General features: G+C 40.3%; 1 protein-coding gene across 8 annotated transcripts in view; it reads right to left on the minus strand.

Annotated features, from left to right (window-relative positions):
* The window catches only part of RMDN2 (regulator of microtubule dynamics 2), a 69,720-nt gene that overhangs the window by 49,833 nt on the left and 2,218 nt on the right, over window positions 1-17,669 (minus strand). The window contains exons 1-3 of one of the 8 annotated variants that reach the window (XM_032352942.1): window positions 15,547-15,658; window positions 13,887-14,001; window positions 8,335-8,802 (exon numbers count right to left, since the gene is read on the minus strand). In XM_032352942.1, the coding sequence (XP_032208833.1) occupies window positions 8,335-8,786 (452 nt within the window). In that variant the 5' untranslated portion in view covers window positions 8,787-8,802; window positions 13,887-14,001; window positions 15,547-15,658. Of the gene's footprint in view, window positions 1-528; window positions 1,366-8,334; window positions 8,803-13,886; window positions 14,002-15,216; window positions 15,441-15,546; window positions 15,659-17,669 lie in introns of those variants that run through there. The other 7 variants (XM_032352943.1, XM_032352941.1, XM_032352947.1 and 4 more) reach the window with 7 other exon arrangements.

The following is a 17,669-nucleotide window of genomic DNA, read 5'->3' on the forward strand; positions in this document are numbered from 1 at the left end:
TAGGGAATGAGAAAATTATGGCAGCTGAATTGAGGGTCACACAGATGTATCCCCCTCCCCCAAAATGACCTAGTCTAAAAGATTATCTCTACTTGCAGAGTACCTGCCCAATCTGTTAAACCTTGGGAAGATCAGTTGAAAGAATCAGGGAAACAGGAAGAAAGACCAGGGGAAACATACCACAAGGCACGAGAACGAAAATATCCCCTGAAGGAAAGGAGAGGGTTTCCTCTTTTAAAAATAGTAAATCATACTATCTGTTTGAGATTCTTGAACTACCACATTTAAAGGAGTTAAGTAGAATAAATGTATGCCCTGTTGACTAGTACATTTTAAAATAGTAACCATGGAAGAAGCAGGACTTCTCTGGAGAGAATACTTCAGATAAAGCACCCAGAGTCCTCATACTCAGTTATTGTGGGAAACTAAAGGAAGCGTTAAAGCTGGGTTCATGAACATGTCAGTGTTCTTTAGCACATGAACGCATATGGAACAACGGGGGTTTTTCTTTTCTTTTTAAAGGCTTACCTTAAGTATTTTCCCATATTGAATTTAATCCAAAGGAAATCTCTCCCTTCCTTCCTAAGCCATCATCCTTAAGCCATAAAAATGCCCTGTGTAGGTGGAACAGGTCAGAAGACTGAACACTTAACCTGTGTGTGGAATTAACATGGCGATAACACAGAATGTGATGACAGCAGACTCTAGAATCTCATGACATCAGGTTCAGATAAAACTGTTCTGTGGCTTGCCTTTCTGAAAAGCTGCAATCCATGTGATGGGGGAATGCGTATTCTAACTTCATCATGTTCAAGGAGTCAGCCAATAACTCAAGAGACGAGAAAACAGGATAAGGCAGTAACGTATATAATGTCTGCACGATCTTTTGCTTGGGACTGTCTCTCTCACAGCCGCCCTACACACCCCTGGCTTACTAATTCATTCTACTTTCACATGAACACTCTTCACCCCAGGTTTTTATCCCCTCCAGTAATACAGAAAATTACCATTACAGATTTTGGTCCAAAGATATATTGAAAAGGAAAAAAAAAAACCCCAAAACCTGAATAGCCAACATCATTGCCCCCCGAGAATGAAATAAGCTTTCTCTATGTGGGCAGTAAAGCACGCCATCTGATAGTGCAGGCCAGACTCAGAGATTAGAGATCTGCTGTGTTATTGTTTCTAACTCCTTGAAACAAATTATACCCATTTAAAGACAAGGATAACAGAGTCCTCAGAGAAGAAATACTGTCCTTTCCTTTTCCAAACCAACTTGGAGCCCCATCCATGTAATAGGTATGTGTGTCAAGCCAGTGATGACAGAAAACAGCGCCTTGAATATAAACTTTTCAACGTCTCAATATTCTGAACACGCTGCTGCCACGTTCTGATTTTTCTTCCCCTTCTAACAATCTTCTTTGGTAAAACTTTTTTTTTTTTTTTTTAATTTAAGATTTTATTCGCTGGGGTGCCAGGGTGGCTCAGTGGGTTAAAGCCTCTGCCTTCGGCTCAGGTCATGATCCCAGGGTCCTGGGATCGAGCCCCGCATCTGGCTCTCTGCTCAGCAGGAAGCCTGCTTCCTCCTCTCTCTGACTGCCTCTCTGCCTACTTGTAATCTCTGTCAAATAAATAAATAAAATTTAAAAAAAAGATTTTATTTATTTGCCAGAGAGAGAGAGAGAGGTACATACAAGCAGGCAGAGGCAGCGAGAGAAGCAAGCTCCTGCAAGTCCCCATGTGGGACTCGATCCCAGGACCCTGGGATCCAGACCTGAGCCGAAGGCAGCAGCTTAACCAACTGAGCCACCCAGGCGTCCCGGTCTTTGGTAAACCTTGGAACAAACTACTTTTCAAAGGCCCAACACTCTCTCATTTTCATCATATAATTGTCGGTTTGGTGATCTGATTTGACCCTACACATAAGCTAATACACTCATCGGTTAATGTCTCACACATAGGTCTTGGGTCAGAAGAAGAGGACTTTAATACACACAGCAAATCCAGCAGTATGATCATTGGCATATTTGTGCTGGTTCTCCCAGACCCCAGGTCCCCCACAAGGGCAACGCAGAGGGCCTGGAGACCCCTGCATTTGCTCTGACTCGTGTTAGAAAGAAAGGAACGCTGAGCTTAGGGAACCCACTACACTGACCACAAGTAGTAAGCAAATCTGCTAACTGTGCTGTTGGTGCTGGAGGGGAAGATCACTTCATTCCTCAAGGTTTCTCCCCATAGTCCCGACACATGCCCTGGACAAAGAGTGGTCGGTCATGCAGACCTTATACCCTTCCCAAACACAAACTCAAAATGAAACATAGCCCTAAATATAAAATGCAAAACTATAAAACTCTGAGTAGACAATACAGGAGAAAGCCTAGATAAATTTGGGTCTGGCAATGACTTTTTAGATAGAACACCAAAGGCATGTTCCTCCACTTTGGCCCACTCCTCGGTATTAGTTCCAAAAGGCTCTGCACTCTACCTCTTCGCTCTATCCCATGCAACACATTCTGCCTGAGCAATGCCATTCATTCCTACAGCATTCAGCATCATACTTGGTGGGATGGCCAGAACAGGAACGACCTTCCCTGAAGGAATGCTTCTCTCAGACCTTCAGCTGCTTCCTTTCACAGGCTACCGGCGGGTGAACGCTCATGCCGGCAGGGGCTTCCATCTTTTGCCCAGTCCTGCCTGGGAGGGTCTAGAAGGCAAGGGGACTTGGCCCTTACTGCTCCGTTCTTGGCCTTTGGGGCTCTAGTTAAAGTTAGAACACAGTATCTCTCTTTAACATTCTGTTACCTTGTTTCAAAAAGATCTGTATTTGACTTGGAAGACTCTGTTTTGTTTTCTCATGTACCTGGGGAGCCTACATGGTGCTGGGCACAGGGTGGACATTCCCAGAGAATCGATAAAGAGGACACCAACCTTCCTTTATTGTCCCATTTTTAAAAGAAATTCATAGATGAGAAGACCGAAGTATAAATAAACTATGATGAGATGCCCAATCTTAATAGTGTTTGGGGAAACGCAAACTGAAATCATGATTAGTTACCACTTCGTCTCCACCAAGTTGCCTAAAATTAAAAAGTCTAACTGTAAGAATTTGTATGGGAAAATAAGAATTCTCATATATTGGCACACTCTGAGGAATAGGTTAGTAATACAGCATAACACTCTATTTGGTCTACAACTCAGCAACCACTTCTAAAATATATACTTTGAAATTATTCCACCAGTGCCTAAGGAAATATGAAGGTATTCAATAAAGCATTGTTTGGAAGAACCAAAAAATGGTAACCTAAACAAACATCCATCCACAGGGAAATAAGTGAAGGCATATTCATACAACGGGATGCAGCATAGCAACTGAAAAGAATGAAATAAATTTACATACATCAATCTGGAAAAATCTTAAAGAAACATCTGATGCAAAAGTGAGTTACAAAATGTTACATACCATATAATGCCACTTACTTACATCTTGAGAACCAAACACCATTTATTCATTGTTGACATAACCATGCACATGTAGGAGCAACATTCACTTTCAAAGGAAGAATCTGCACCAACTTTAAGACAATGGTTACCTCCAAGAGAAAGGACTACAAAAAGGATTTCATTTATGTGGCAATACTTTATTTTTAAAAATCCTAATCAAAAAACAACTTTTGTGTGTGCAAATGTGCTCTTCTACATTCTTTCAACATGAAAGAATACAGAAGCACCACATCATGAATGTATGAAATTGTCTCTCTCTCAAGGCCTTGAGAAATTGAAGTCCAACAGTAAAACTGTCTTGGCAGAAGTAAATAATAGTAAGAATAATAAATGTAAATGAACAAAAGGCAAAGACTATATATTTTGGCTCACGAAATGAAAATTCAAAAATTTTTAAAAAGATTCATGTATCTGTTTATTTGAGAGAAAGCATGAGTAGTGAGCAGGGGGAAGGGCAGACGGAGAGGGAGACAGAATCCCAAGCAGCCTCTCACTGAGCATAAAGCCCAACGCAGGGTTCGACCTCACAACCCACAGATCATGAGCTGAGCTGAAAGCATGAGTTGGACACTTAATTGACTGAGCCATGGGCACCCCGAAAATTTAGATAGTTTTTAAAACTAGTTTTTAAATCTCAAAAGCCTTTTCTGTCTGTGGTCTTGCTGGCATCACCATCCTTTATTATTTGCAGAGTAATATCTCAGATACTACATACTGTGGCTTGTATTATGGCTTGGTGTTCTTTTGGGGGTAGATTTGTAGGGTTTTTCTTTTCAAATAATTGTGTGTCTGTTGATACCATCTGAAGCTATCATATGAACTTAACACTAAAAGGAAAATAGTTACATCAAGAAAAAGAGAAAGAAGGCCTGTAGGATTACTATACAACCATGATTTCCCGAACAGAAATGTTTCATTTTGAAACACATCTAATATTTACTTTTTTAATTTTTATTTTTTTTAAAGATTTTTAAAAATTTATTTTAGAGAGAGAGAGACACAGCGAGAGAGGAAACACAAGCAGGGGAAATGGGAGAGGGAGAAGCAGGCTTCCTGCCAAGTGGGGAGCCTGATGTGGGGCTCAATCCCAGAACCCCGGGATCAAAACCTGAGCCGAAAGCAGACGCTTAATAACTGAGTTACACAGGCACCCCTCCTTTCTTTCTTTTAAAAAAGATTTTATTTATTCATTTGAGAGAGAGAACGAGCAAGCATGAGCCAGGGAGAGGGGCAGAGGGAGAGGGAGAACCAAGGGGCTCCATCCAAGGACCCCAGGATCATGACCTGAGCTGAAGGCAGATGCTTAACCAACTTAATAGAAACACATCTATTCTTTGTAAAGTTCACTTAAAATGAAGAACTGTGAGTTTATTAGAGGTATTACTTTAAACTAAATTGGAACAAGATGGAACTTTTGAAAGAAAGGTTTCTAAAGCTTTACGTAACATTGTGATTTAAAGAACTTTTTAAACCCATGGTTCGATATAACCTTTACAGATAAAAGTTGACAGAAAAAGGAGCAGTGAGAGGCTTGAAAAAGAAAATGAGCTAAAAAGTTTTCAGAAATAAGGAAGGACTTCTGTTTAAGCAGAAAACACAACTGTGAACTCGTGACCTTGAAAATATTTAAAACTATTTTTCTTTACTGTGACCCTAAATGGGCCCAAGCAAGCTCTGGTATCATCCTGCCCACAAACAGGGCGCATCTGCACACCCGGCTGCTGCTGTCTAGTACAATTTGTCCCTGAAAGGAACCAAAGCTGCCAAGGCAGTGGCTGACTCCAAGTCTTGGAGCAGGGACAAAAGCAAAATCAGTAGAAACATAATATTACCAAGAAGCACAGATGCTTTCCAAGATGTTCACGCTAGCGCTAAGAAGGAAAAGGAAGAAACCTGACAGGCCCTCTGATGGCCACATTATGAGAATTCGAGCCTCTGGGACGATCACCTCCACAGTGAAGTAGATGAAATCAGCTAAGTCCTACAAAGGTATAACTCCCTACGTCTGTAATGATACTGTGTATGAAGACAGGCATGCAGAAGATACTGTGTGCAGAAAATGGTTTCTACTGATATACCCATTCAAATTTTTGATACCACCTAAGAATATAACTAGGTTTTTCTCTCTTCTTGTGTAGAAAGAACAGCGTTAGCAAATTGTGACTGGCACCCTTTTTACTAAAAGATGTCAAAAGCTCCAGGAACCTTTGGCAAAAGATAAACTTTACATATGGAACATGCAATTATCATTTGATGTTTAATTTTGCTGTCAAGGACACTGCTGTATCAAGGATACATCTCAACTTAAATATGTTAATGGGGCTATTTTCTTACCATGACAAGTCATTTCTGTCCCGTGGGAGGTTTATCAGGACAGGCAGTCTTAATTTTACAAAAATCCACTTTATAAAGACCTTGTTTTAAAAAAATACATTATTTAAAAAGTTCGTCTCTACGTTTTTATTTAGAAAGGTATTAAATTTTTCTACATCTTATTCCTCTCTCAAAAAAAATCCATGTTAATTGTTTCTTGTTTTATTTTACTGAAGTACAGCTAGTAGGAAAAAGTTTCCCTCTACTTTATTAAGTATATACTCTATAATTATATACTAGTCCAAGTCATTAGGGCTGCCTTGCCTCTACTTTAGTATTCTGTTGCTAACAAAGGCCCCCAGGATCGAGCAAGAAGAAGGAATGTCTTACCTGACATCAATCTTAAAAGTTTTTATTAGCCATTTGCGGCTGTCATTCATAAATTTCACAAATCCTTCTTGAATTCACATAAACAATTTATGCCTACACTATTACTTGAAGTTAATTAAGTCCCACGATTACTTTGTTTTCATTTGTCTAAACTTATCTTTTTAAAAATTTAAATTAATTCGCCAACATTTGGTACATCATTAGTTTCAGATGTAGGGACTCAATAATTCATCAGTTGCATATAACACCCAGGACTCATCACACAATGTGCCCACCTTAATGCCCAACACCCAGTTACCCCATCCCTCCTCCATCTGCCTCCCCTAGTTTGTTTCCTGTAGTTAAGAGTTTCTCATGGTTTATCACCCTCTCTGATGACCCCCCCTTCAGCTTTCCCTCCCTTCCTCTAAGATCCTCTGAGCCTTTACTTATACTCCACATATGAGTGAAACCATATAATTGTCTTTTTCTGATCATCCCAAACTTAACCTTAAACTTAGGAGAGGCTGCCTCTCTTCCTAGAATCTTAGAAGTTCTTGAACAAGCCTGTGCTCAATCTAACCTAAGTCTTTCCCGATGAAAGGTTACCCAGCCTTTTGGCCTCCACTCCTTCACTAGGACTCCTCCCAGTCGATCCTCTCTGGCCAGGCCTTCGTTCCACCATGTCCTTTCGAAGATGTGCTTGCCCCATCAGTGTCCAAGGCTGTGTTGGGATCTTTGTCCTCACTAGAAAACTGCTGTTCTTTATACCCTTAATAATTAACAGCGCCTTTTCAGAGTTACGGTTCTGGAATATTTAGAACTATTGTCAATTCCTTTCAATCACTCCACTGCCAATTTTAAAATCAGTTTACAACTTGTTGTTGTTCAGGAACACAAACGTTTAAAACCTTCCTGTTCTCTAGATCAACCATTTGTGGCTCTTCCCTATCTGATTTTTCATAGAGTTCATATATATAAAAATGTTAAGTAATTCCAGTCCTAGCATGATGTCAGAGACCTGATCAACTGTTTCATTTCTTTACCTATAAAATCACACTTTTACTCTGACCCACTGTTTCCTCTCTTCTCTCTCCTCCCTTCTCCCAATTGCATGGTGATGTAGCAGAACACTCAATCATTCATGAAATAGTTATCAGCATCTACTCTGTGCTAGGTACAAAAACAAGATGTTAAGAATATAACAAAATAGGGGCACCTGGGTGGCTCAGTTGGTTAAGCATCTGCCTTTGGCTCGAGTCATGATCCCAGGGTTCTGGGCTCATGCCCCGCAGGAGGCTCCCTGCTCAGACGGGAGTCTGCTTGCTGCTTCTCCTCCTTGTGCCCTCTACCTCTCCTTGTCAAATAAATAAAATCTTTTTTTAAATAAAGAACATAATAAAATAAACATAGTGTCCCTGCCCTAAAGAACCTCTAGTGATTCTTTATTTACTTGCCTATTTTACTCCTCAAAAATATTAGCTGGGGACAGTTTTTTGTTTTTAATCATAAATCACTTGTTTTTATTCTAGAAGAGTGTTTTTTATGTTCTTGGTTTTAGAATTCAAAGGTTTACCACTGTGGATGGTGAGGATGAAACTGAATTACCTGTACCTTCTCAAATCATTTTAGGTCTGCACTAGTCCCCTGGTTATTTAAATTAATTACAATTAAATGAGATTAAGAATTCAGTTTCTCAGTTGCACTAACTACAATGCAGGTGCTTGATGGCTAAAACGGTTAATCACTACCATACTGGCAGCATAGACTGAGACCATTTCCATCATCACAGAAAGTTCTAGCTGAGAGCACTCCTTGGACAGTTCTTACATAAGGGGTCACACATGGCCACATATAAAAACAGGTTTCACATTCTGGCAAACAATGAATGACTTTTTCATTACTCATGATGGCACTTGGTGCTAGTAAGTCACTTATATTCTTCTTGTCAGTACAGTCTAAATTATCTTAAATATAGACCGCTATTGAATATAGTTTTAATTATGATGTAAGCCAAATAATCGTTTCTTTTTTTAATCTTATTACTAGCAGAATACATAACTGGAAATGCATAATGAAAATACCTAAATATAATAGCAATAATGAAATAAATAATCAATCCCACATGGGAAACATCATGGAGAAACTTACCCTCCTTCACTTTCTGCTTCCTCTGAACTATTACTTGTTCCAGAACTTTGAACTGTGGCAAGCCTTCTTTTTCTAGCTCTGTGCTGAGGACTTATCTTATGAACAGTTATCCGCCCTCCAAGTTCACCTTGTATATATTCCTCCAGCTTTGGAATGGCTTCTTTAAGAACTCTGATTTCCTCTTTGAGTTCTTCCATATTTATCAGTAATTCATTTAACTTCTCCAATATCTGAAGCTGCCTTCTTTGAAAGATTGCTGCTGTTCCTTGGCCATTATACATTTCATCTTGAAAAGTCATGGAATCAAACTTATTACCCAGAGAAAGAAATTTAGGTAAATTCAGTGTTGTCCTTGATTTATGAACTTTGTGGTACCACAAAAGAAGCAAGCTGATTCCAGTAGTTCCCACCATGATGCCAACTATCAGTTCTTTGTTTGTGGAATGAGGCATTTCTTGGGTTTTATTTCTAAAATTGAAAGCATAAATGTAAATAAATGTTGTTTCTGTCTTTGACCAAGACAAAAATATTAAAGCTTTCTCAAACAACAAAAGTCAAGTCCCCGTCATAGACACACAGACATACACACAGACACACACATGAAAAATCATAAACTAAAATACACTGCAAGTATAATATATTTATTTCTAAAATGTATGTGGCCCAATAGAAATATTTACTTTAAAGATATCACTGAAGTCCTGTGTAAAATTTCAATTTTAATTCAGAATTTGTATTCTACATGCCTGATGTATTCTACATGACTGATCTGAAATGTGTTCTTTATCATATATTTTGAAAGAATATGATAGTGGTAAAAGCATCATTATACATTTTTGGAAAAAAAAAGCTGTTTAAGAATTCAAATTGTGCTTAACTCTTTTTGAAACTTTTATCTGTATAAAATTGGTATGCTGATTTCTGAGTCTTATCCAATCTTTAAGGAAGTTCAAGGAGCTTTTCTTAGCACCCAGTTCACATGTATACTTAGAGCAATAAGCATTTTCAAAGCCCAGGGATTTGGAATATAAAATATATCAGAGAGCCCTGGCAAGTTTGTAACCCACCTCATCTCTGTTTTATTCAGCATGCAGAGCAAAAACACTACCACATGAAGGCTTCATCACCTTTCTTCTTTTGATCCAGAATGACTCTGCTCCTTACATTTCTATTTCTGAGGTCTTAATGTTTTTATTTTCTTTCGAATTTTCCTCTCTTTTAAAGTAGCAAAAATGTCCTTTCTTTGACTCTTCTCTCCATCTGAACTTTCACTGTTTTACATCCAAGGCTCAAGTGTTTGCCTGCCTAATTCCACACAAACTCAGCTACTTTGACTAAATGCCACCATAATTTTTTCTTGGTATATCCCATCTTCCTAGTTTTATTGCTTATTTCTGTTCTTAAAATCAGAAGCCCATTAATGAAAAACAAAAATATAATTAATAATATATTATTAAACAAACATATCTAATATTAAATATATAAGTAAACATATAAAATATAATAAAAATATAATATTTATAATAGTATAATGTTCCTTTCCTCCCAAGGCTTTAAAATGGCAATAAGTATATTAGTACTATAATAAACTTCTGTGTTCAGAATAAAATATAGTGAGGCTTCTTTACAGACTTTGAAGTTCTCAAAATTATTTTCCCATCCATAGCCACTACTTTGTATACACCTTTATTAAATTTTGTTAGCAATTTGAAAGAAATGTTCAAAATAATGGTAAACTGTCTGTTACAGGAATTTGAATTCACAAAGTTTTTGGTTTATTTTTCTTGACACTTTCTCAAGGAGCAAATTAATAGAACACTGCCACCTATGATCCCTAAGAAAAAGGAAACAAATGAGATAAGTCCTGTGATCTCCCTGGGTTTTTAATTTGAGGCATTTCTGGACTATGGCACAGGAACAGGAAAACCAAACAAAGCCTGGTAGTCTACTGAGTTGAACAGAGAACAGAGTTCAGAGAATCTGAAGGACCTAGAATTTGTGTGGCACAGTAGCGAAGATGAAGAAAGTATATAGAGAAAGAGCTCTAGAAATATGCATAGGAGTCTCCTTAAATCTTTAACTGAATACCAGTCTGAACTTGCATAGAGTCAAATCCCATCAGCCCAGGCAAATGAACAAAGTCCAGGAAGTTATAAACCTAATTATTCCTAAAGATTACACAAAGTGTTTATCAAATATCTGAGGCTTTCAGTAGAGATCTCAGAAGGCTAATACCTTGGAAACTAACCCTAGAATTAAGATCTATTTAGATTTGTTCTCAAATAGATTAAAAATGAGCCTCCAAAGGATCAAACTAATTCACAAATAATTTAACTGCCTTCAAGAGAAAGTCCAAAACTCTTTAAAGAAACTGAAAAAGTTCAGAATACAATGACATAAAATCACAATGTAGATCATCCAATCGAAAATAACTAGATACACAAAGAAGCAGGAAAAGAATGGAGATGATGTGATTAGCAGACAGGATGTTAAAATAATGATTACAAATATGTTCACTATTTAATATAAATATTAAAAATATGTTACAGGGGCACCAGGGTGGCTCAGTTGGGTAAGCATCTGCCAACAGCTCAGGTCATGATCCCTGAGTCCTGGGATCGAGCCCCACATCAGGCTCCTTGCTCACTAGGGAGCCTGCTTTTCCCTCTCCCACTCCCCGTGCTTATGCACCCTCTCTCTCTTTGTCAAATAAATCTTTAAAAAAATATATGTTACAGAAAAACATAAACATGATGAGGAGAGAAATAGAAGGTGTTAAGCAAAACCAAACAGAACTTCTGGAGATGAAAAATAAAATTTTATTGATTGAGATTAACAGAAGAAAAAACATTGAGGAGAAAAAAGTCGGCAAACCTGAAGACAAAGTAACAGGCAAAAAAACAATGAAGTGACATCTTTAAAGTACTGGAAGAAACTGTCAACTTACATTCTATACCCAGTGAAATATTTTTTAAAAGTGAGGGTAAAACAAAGACTCTTTAAAGTGTTTGGTTTTTTTTCCTAAGATTTTATTTGTCAGAGAGAGAGAGAGAATGAGCACAAACAGGAGGACTGGCAGGGAGATGGGGAAGCAGGCTCCCTGTTGAGCAAGGAGCCAGAGGTAGGACTTGATCCCAGGACTCTGGAATCATGACCTGAGCCCAAAGCAGACGCTTAACAGACTGAGCCCCGCAGGCATCCCAAACAAAGACTTTTTTAGACAAAGGAAAGTTGAGAGAATTCATTGCCATAAGACAGGCACTAAAAGAAATGCTAACAGAGGTTCTTCAGGCAGAAGGAAAATGGTAACAGATAGAAACCTGAATCTACACAGAAGACTGGCAAGTACGAGGGTAAATATGAAAGTCATTTTTCCCACTTTAAGATTTCTTTATAAAATATTTGCTTATCAAAGCAAAAATGATATTAACCAATTATAGGGTTTATAACATATGTAGAAGAAAAAAAAAAAATGAGGACAACAATAGCCCAAAGTATGGGAGGGGACAAAGTAGAATATACTGTTGTAAGGGTCTTGGATTATAACACAGTGTCATTATAGTAAGTTAAACATGTATTGTTGTAAATCCAAGGGTTAAAAACTAAACAAACAACAGGGGCACCTGGGTGGCTCAGTGGGTTAAGCATCTGCCTTTGGCTCAGGTCATGGTCCCAGGGTCCTGGGATCGAGCCCTGCATCGGGAAGCCTGCTCCTCAGCGGGAGGCCTGCTTCCTCCTCTCTCTCTCTCTCTGCCTGCCTCTCCGAGTACTTGAGATCTCTGCCTGTCAAATAAATAAATAAATAAAATCTTAAAAAAAAAACACTAAACAAACAACAGCAACAGTTTAAAAAAACTCCTTAAAGGTGTAAATAATAAGCCAAGAGTGGAGATAAAAATGTAATACTAAAGATATTCAGTTAGTCCAAAAGAGGTCAGAAAAGGGTAAAAAAGGAACGGGCAAAGAGAAAGCAAGTAAGGAGAAAAGAAATGATGTCATGACTATATTGGAAAATGGTGCCAAAAAGATGGGATAAATAAAAGCATTTCTATCTGGGCATGGACAAGATCCAATTCTTTAAGCAAAGGAATATAAAATGATGAAGTAAAAGATCAGAGAATCACTGAAGCACGAAACTTGAGAAGGCAGAGCGATGGATGGTCTGCAGGGCACAGGCACAGACCTTGACCTTTGATGGAAACACAAACCATTCATTCACAGGAAGGAAAGAAAAGGCAGATTATGTGAGCAGATTCAGGAAGGTGGGTAGATGGGACAGTGGGAGCTTATGAAAGTTCTCTGTGGTTGCTTCATTGTTCTAAGTGAACTAGGAAACCAAATAAACAGCTGAGAGTGAGGACAGGGAAAGGCGCACTGGAAAGATGTGAATTTTGAATTTAGTTGTGTACCTGAAATGTGTCTTTCTAGGGTCTATAGCTCATGATCACATATACTTGGATAAAGCATTGTTATACTCTAAATGAGCAACTAAATGTGGTGCTTCAAATGGTCCCCCATTGGAGCGTGAATAGGATTATTTCCAAGAAATCTGCCTAAGAGAAAGTGTTTTCGGATTCCTGAAGTAATAGACTAGATGATATGCACGGAATGCAGGGAGGATCCTAGCTAGATGCTCCATTTCATCACAGGTCTCGGTGTAAAAGAGAAGGACTAAGGATTTTAAAATAATAACTTTTCAGAAATTACTATATCCAAGAGAATTAAGACTCCCTTCTTCTAAAGCCAAAGATTCTAGGAGAAAGGCTGAGTGCTTAATCTGGCCTACCTGACCTCAGGGAAGTTTTCCTGGTATTAATTTATTTTTCAACAAGCATTTTTACCTAATTGTTAGGATGGAATTGTAAGTCTAGCCTTTCGTCCTCTCCTATCCTGTCCAGGAGACACGTCAGCAGTAGATTGGGATCAATTCAGCTAAAGTTGTGGGTAATTATTATTAGCTGTACACTTATTTACATACACACACACACACACACACACACACACACGGATGCACACAAAATACATCACCAAACTAAATTATTTTGAAAGATTATTGCAAAAAAGGCAACAGATAATAATAAAAGTCACTACATGCCCATGACTTCCATTTGCATTATGTCTACTAACCACGCATCAAACTCCATCTTCTTGGCTTTTTGTCAATAAAAAGATTAATGCAGAATGTTCCTATGCTGATCCGGAGGTCTATTAAAAGAAATCTTCCTATTCTGATTGCTTTCTTGGCTCATGGGCCTTCCTTGAACTTTATATGAGAAAAACGTAGCCTAGTTTGAAATTATTTTCATTTACTCAAGTAAATAAATGGGAGTTAGGAAGGCGATCTGATCCCTGAGACTGTCCCAGGTTCAAATAAGTGGCCAGGGGCATGAATTTTCGTTTGACCTTTTCTTTAGGAATTGCACCAATTCCAAATTATATCTTGGAGGCAGGTCCTGTTATTATCTCTATTTTGCAGAAGCAAACTGAGGCATACTGCCTGCTGTTAAGTCATTTACCCAGGGGCCGTGGGACTAGGACAGGAAAACCATTACCCTGATAAGTCCTGGACGAATGGCTGCCTGAGGAAGATTCAGAGAGCATCCATAAGGATATGAAGGAGGGTGCTGCCTGGGCAGAGATGTTCGCAGCTGAAACAGGATTTCAGAACTATAAAAATCAACAGGGGAAAAACTAGAATCAATCAGTGGAGCAGGTATTGCTTTTAAATAACCACAATTAGAGACTAATAATGCAAGCTATGTTTGAGTTTTTTTTACCAGTATAAAATAAACCTGGTTCTAAGCCACCAATCTGAAAAATGCCACTCATTAAAAAATAGTAACTAGCAAGGGCACCTGGGTGGTGCAGTTGCTTAAGTGCCAGACTCTTGGTTTCTGTTGAGATCATGAGCTCAGGGTCCCGAGATCGAGCCCCTCCTCCGACTCACCTTTAAGTCTTAAGACTCTCCCTCTCCTTGTTCCTGTCCCTTGCACTCATTCTCTCTCTCTATAAATAAATAAATCATAAAAAAAACCTAGCAAAGTAATAAATCAGAACACTTGCTTACCTGCAGTATAATTTCAAAGGCTGTATTACATTATTTGTGTAACTTCTATGTATTTATACTATCCTTTTGTATAAAAACACAGTAATTAAAAAATGTATTGACTAGATAATCAAATGCTAAGTATTAGTCCCCTTACAAGTCTTGATTTGTAAGGTGCCAGTAATAGAAAATGACACATTATTTTCATACAAAATATTGTCATCTAAAGCTAATGGGTAATACATAATTATTTGCAGATGAGAACCAAGAATCCTACTGAAGTAATAAATCACCAAAATGTTAAGGCTAAAGAAATTTTTACATTAATTTTTAGAAATGGAAATTGTGCTTTATCAAATTACAATGTTTTCAGCCATATCTACCATATATTAAGTTAATTCATCAGTAGAATCTTAGGGGGAGTTACATAAAATATGTAACTCTGGTACTTGGAGGGACGTATGAAAAATTTTGCAAGAAGGGGAAAGGAATACCATGGGTTACACTCAGGCCTGAGGTTGGATTCCCATAGGATTGTCTCTGAGACCTTGAACTGGCAATCACAGCGACCTGGCTAACCTAGTATTTCCAAGTGAATTCTAATACTCCTTTTTCATCAGGTTCTCATTAGTTTTCCTATTTAATAATTCTTTTTAAACTCAGGGCTCGCTGATGTTTGGCTCCTTTGCAGATATTTGGGGCACTGAAAATTTGGCCTTTCTTTTGTGTCAAGTAGAGAATCGGAGTCTGAGCAAAACACAACAAAAATGTTTGCCGGAGACTGAGCGGCGACCCGGCGTCTCCGGCTGAAACCCCTTCGGCTTGCAGGGACCCACCGGGGCGCGCAGCACACCGCCAGCTTCCCACGCACCCACGACCGGCGGCCTGCGTGAAACACCGGCGAGTTCCAGGACTGCAGCTTCCAGACGCCGGCTCGACGCGGCTGCTCCGGAAGGGGAGAGCCACTGCCCGCCGGGGCTGCCCCCGGGAGGACGCGGCGCAGCACCGGCCGGCGGAAGGATGCCCCGCGGGGCGTCGGCGGCAGGGACCCCGCGGGACCCGGAAGTGCCCCAGCGGCCGCCGGAAGTGCCGCCTCAAGCCCTCCGCTCCGCGGTCGCGTCCGGCCTCCGCCAGGCGAGCCACCCATTACCCACCTCCCCACGCACCTGAGTTCGCCGCTCGGGCTTCTTCGCGGTCGGAGAACGGGGACCCGGGACCTGCGGCCGGGCGGACGGGAGCGGAGCGGCGGCCGGGCGGACAGCAGCCGGCAGCCCGCGGGTCCCTCCGTCCGGCCCCGCGGCCCGCCGCGTCCTGACCCAGATAGCGGAGGCGCCGGGGGAGGAGCCCGCGGCCGCTCGCCCTACGGCTCCCGCCTCTTCCCGCGGGGGTTCGACTTACCCGGGCGGGCAGCCAGCGCACCTTTTCCAAAAGGAGAATGCGCTCCGCCGGCGCCTCGGCCCGCACCGCATATTGTTGCCGGGATGCCGCCTCCCATCCAAGCCTGTCTCCCTCGGGTCTCGGGCCCTGGCTCTGGGCCAGCCGCGACAGGCCCAGCGCGTCTGTCCCATCACTGCCGCTCCCCAAACGCGCCTGCACCTGGCTCCCGCGCCCAAACTCGGCCTTCCCCCAGTATACCCTTCTTTGTTACCACTCCTAGGCATAACCTTGAAGTTCCATCTTCATTACAGGGTGGGGCAGACGTCAGATTTAGGCTTGCAGAGAACTTAGTCTTGATTACTAAATTCCCCACCAATGCACTGAATGGAATTAAAAACAGGTCACTCCTATTTGTTAAGGAAAAAAAAAATCTTGCTCTATGAAAAATGGAAAGGCTTGTTTTCTCATCTATACAATGCTGTTTACTGATGGGGGTTCTCTAGGATCCTGGAGACTCTAAGGTGTTTTTTGAGTTTTAAGCAAGCTGCATTAAAGAATAAGCAAGCCTAGCCATAACCACAGTCATTTTATTGAAACAAAGTTATATTTTGGAAGACAGTAGGCTAACACTTATAAGATTTGAAACTAGCTACAATAGCACTCCATTCCAAAAATCACTTTCTCATTTTATGGTTTGCAAGGATATCACAATACAATACTAATATTTGTTTTGTTTTCCAGAATATAATATATTGTAAACTTGTTATGCAAGGTTTTTTTTTTTTTTTAATAGGATTTGGGTACAAAAGAAACTATACTGTCTCTTCTATAATACTTAAAAGAAGCTTAAAGCACCATGCGATTTAAGCTTTTCCAGAAGCAGCCCACTGAGTTGTTCACTGCTATGTCCTCAGTACACAGCACAAAGGAGATCCTCAATAAAAACATGGAGTGTGAGTGGAGAACAAGGCCTTACCAACTTTCTGCTCCAAGAGGAAGATGGCAGCTAGTACTGACTTTTCTTCAAGTAGGGTCAAGTAGCTAGACCCTGGTTTGCCTACCTAACACCTGTTCCTCTGCCTGCCACCAGTATCTTTGATTCTGTTCCTTGCTTAGTAAAATTATCTGAGAGGTAGAAACTGAGATAGTGGTAGCCATTGATCTTTGGTTAAGTTAAAACTAAACAGCATAGAGAAGAGATACCCTTGCCAGGAACTGTTGTAGGGATAGCCTAAAAAAGAAGGAAGGACTCCCCCACCCTTCCTCAAGTATAGCATCAAAGGAACTACTAAAGGGGGGTTTGGGAAACAACAGGAGCTTCAAAGTTTCTGTTGGCCATGGGCAGATACTTGTGTTCCCCCAAAGTTCATGTATTTAAACCCTAATCCCCAAGTGATGTAATTTGGAGGTGTGGCCTTTGGCCCATAACTTGGTTATGAGGTTGGAACCCTGTGAATAGGATTACTGCTCTTATTAGAAGACTGAGAGGCCAGAGATCTCTTTTTCTCCCATGTGAGGATACAGTGAGAAGCCTGCTGTCTGCAACCTGGAAAACGACTCTTCCCAAAAGCCAACAACACTGGCACCGTGATCTTGGATTCCAGCCTCCGGGGCTGTGAGAAATAAGTGTCACTTAAGCCACCCAACCTATGGAAATTGGTTCTAGCAGCTAGAAATGACTGAGACACTTTTCTCCATCAAAACTAGCACAGTGCTACAATGATCTGGTCCTTCCCAGTTTGTCCTCACCTGCTTCTCCAGCTTTTCCCTACTAGACATCATTCTATACTTCAGCTATAGCCAAACTGCCTTACCTTCTTTCCCTAAGCCACAGATTTTCCAGTCTCTGTGTGCTCTTCAGGCTGCTCTCTGTGCCTAGAATACCCTCCCATCACTGCTGGTCAAAAACCAA

The sequence above is a fragment of the Mustela erminea genome, chromosome 7 (genome assembly GCF_009829155.1).
Source record: "Mustela erminea isolate mMusErm1 chromosome 7, mMusErm1.Pri, whole genome shotgun sequence".
NCBI classification, from domain to species: domain Eukaryota; kingdom Metazoa; phylum Chordata; class Mammalia; order Carnivora; family Mustelidae; genus Mustela; species Mustela erminea.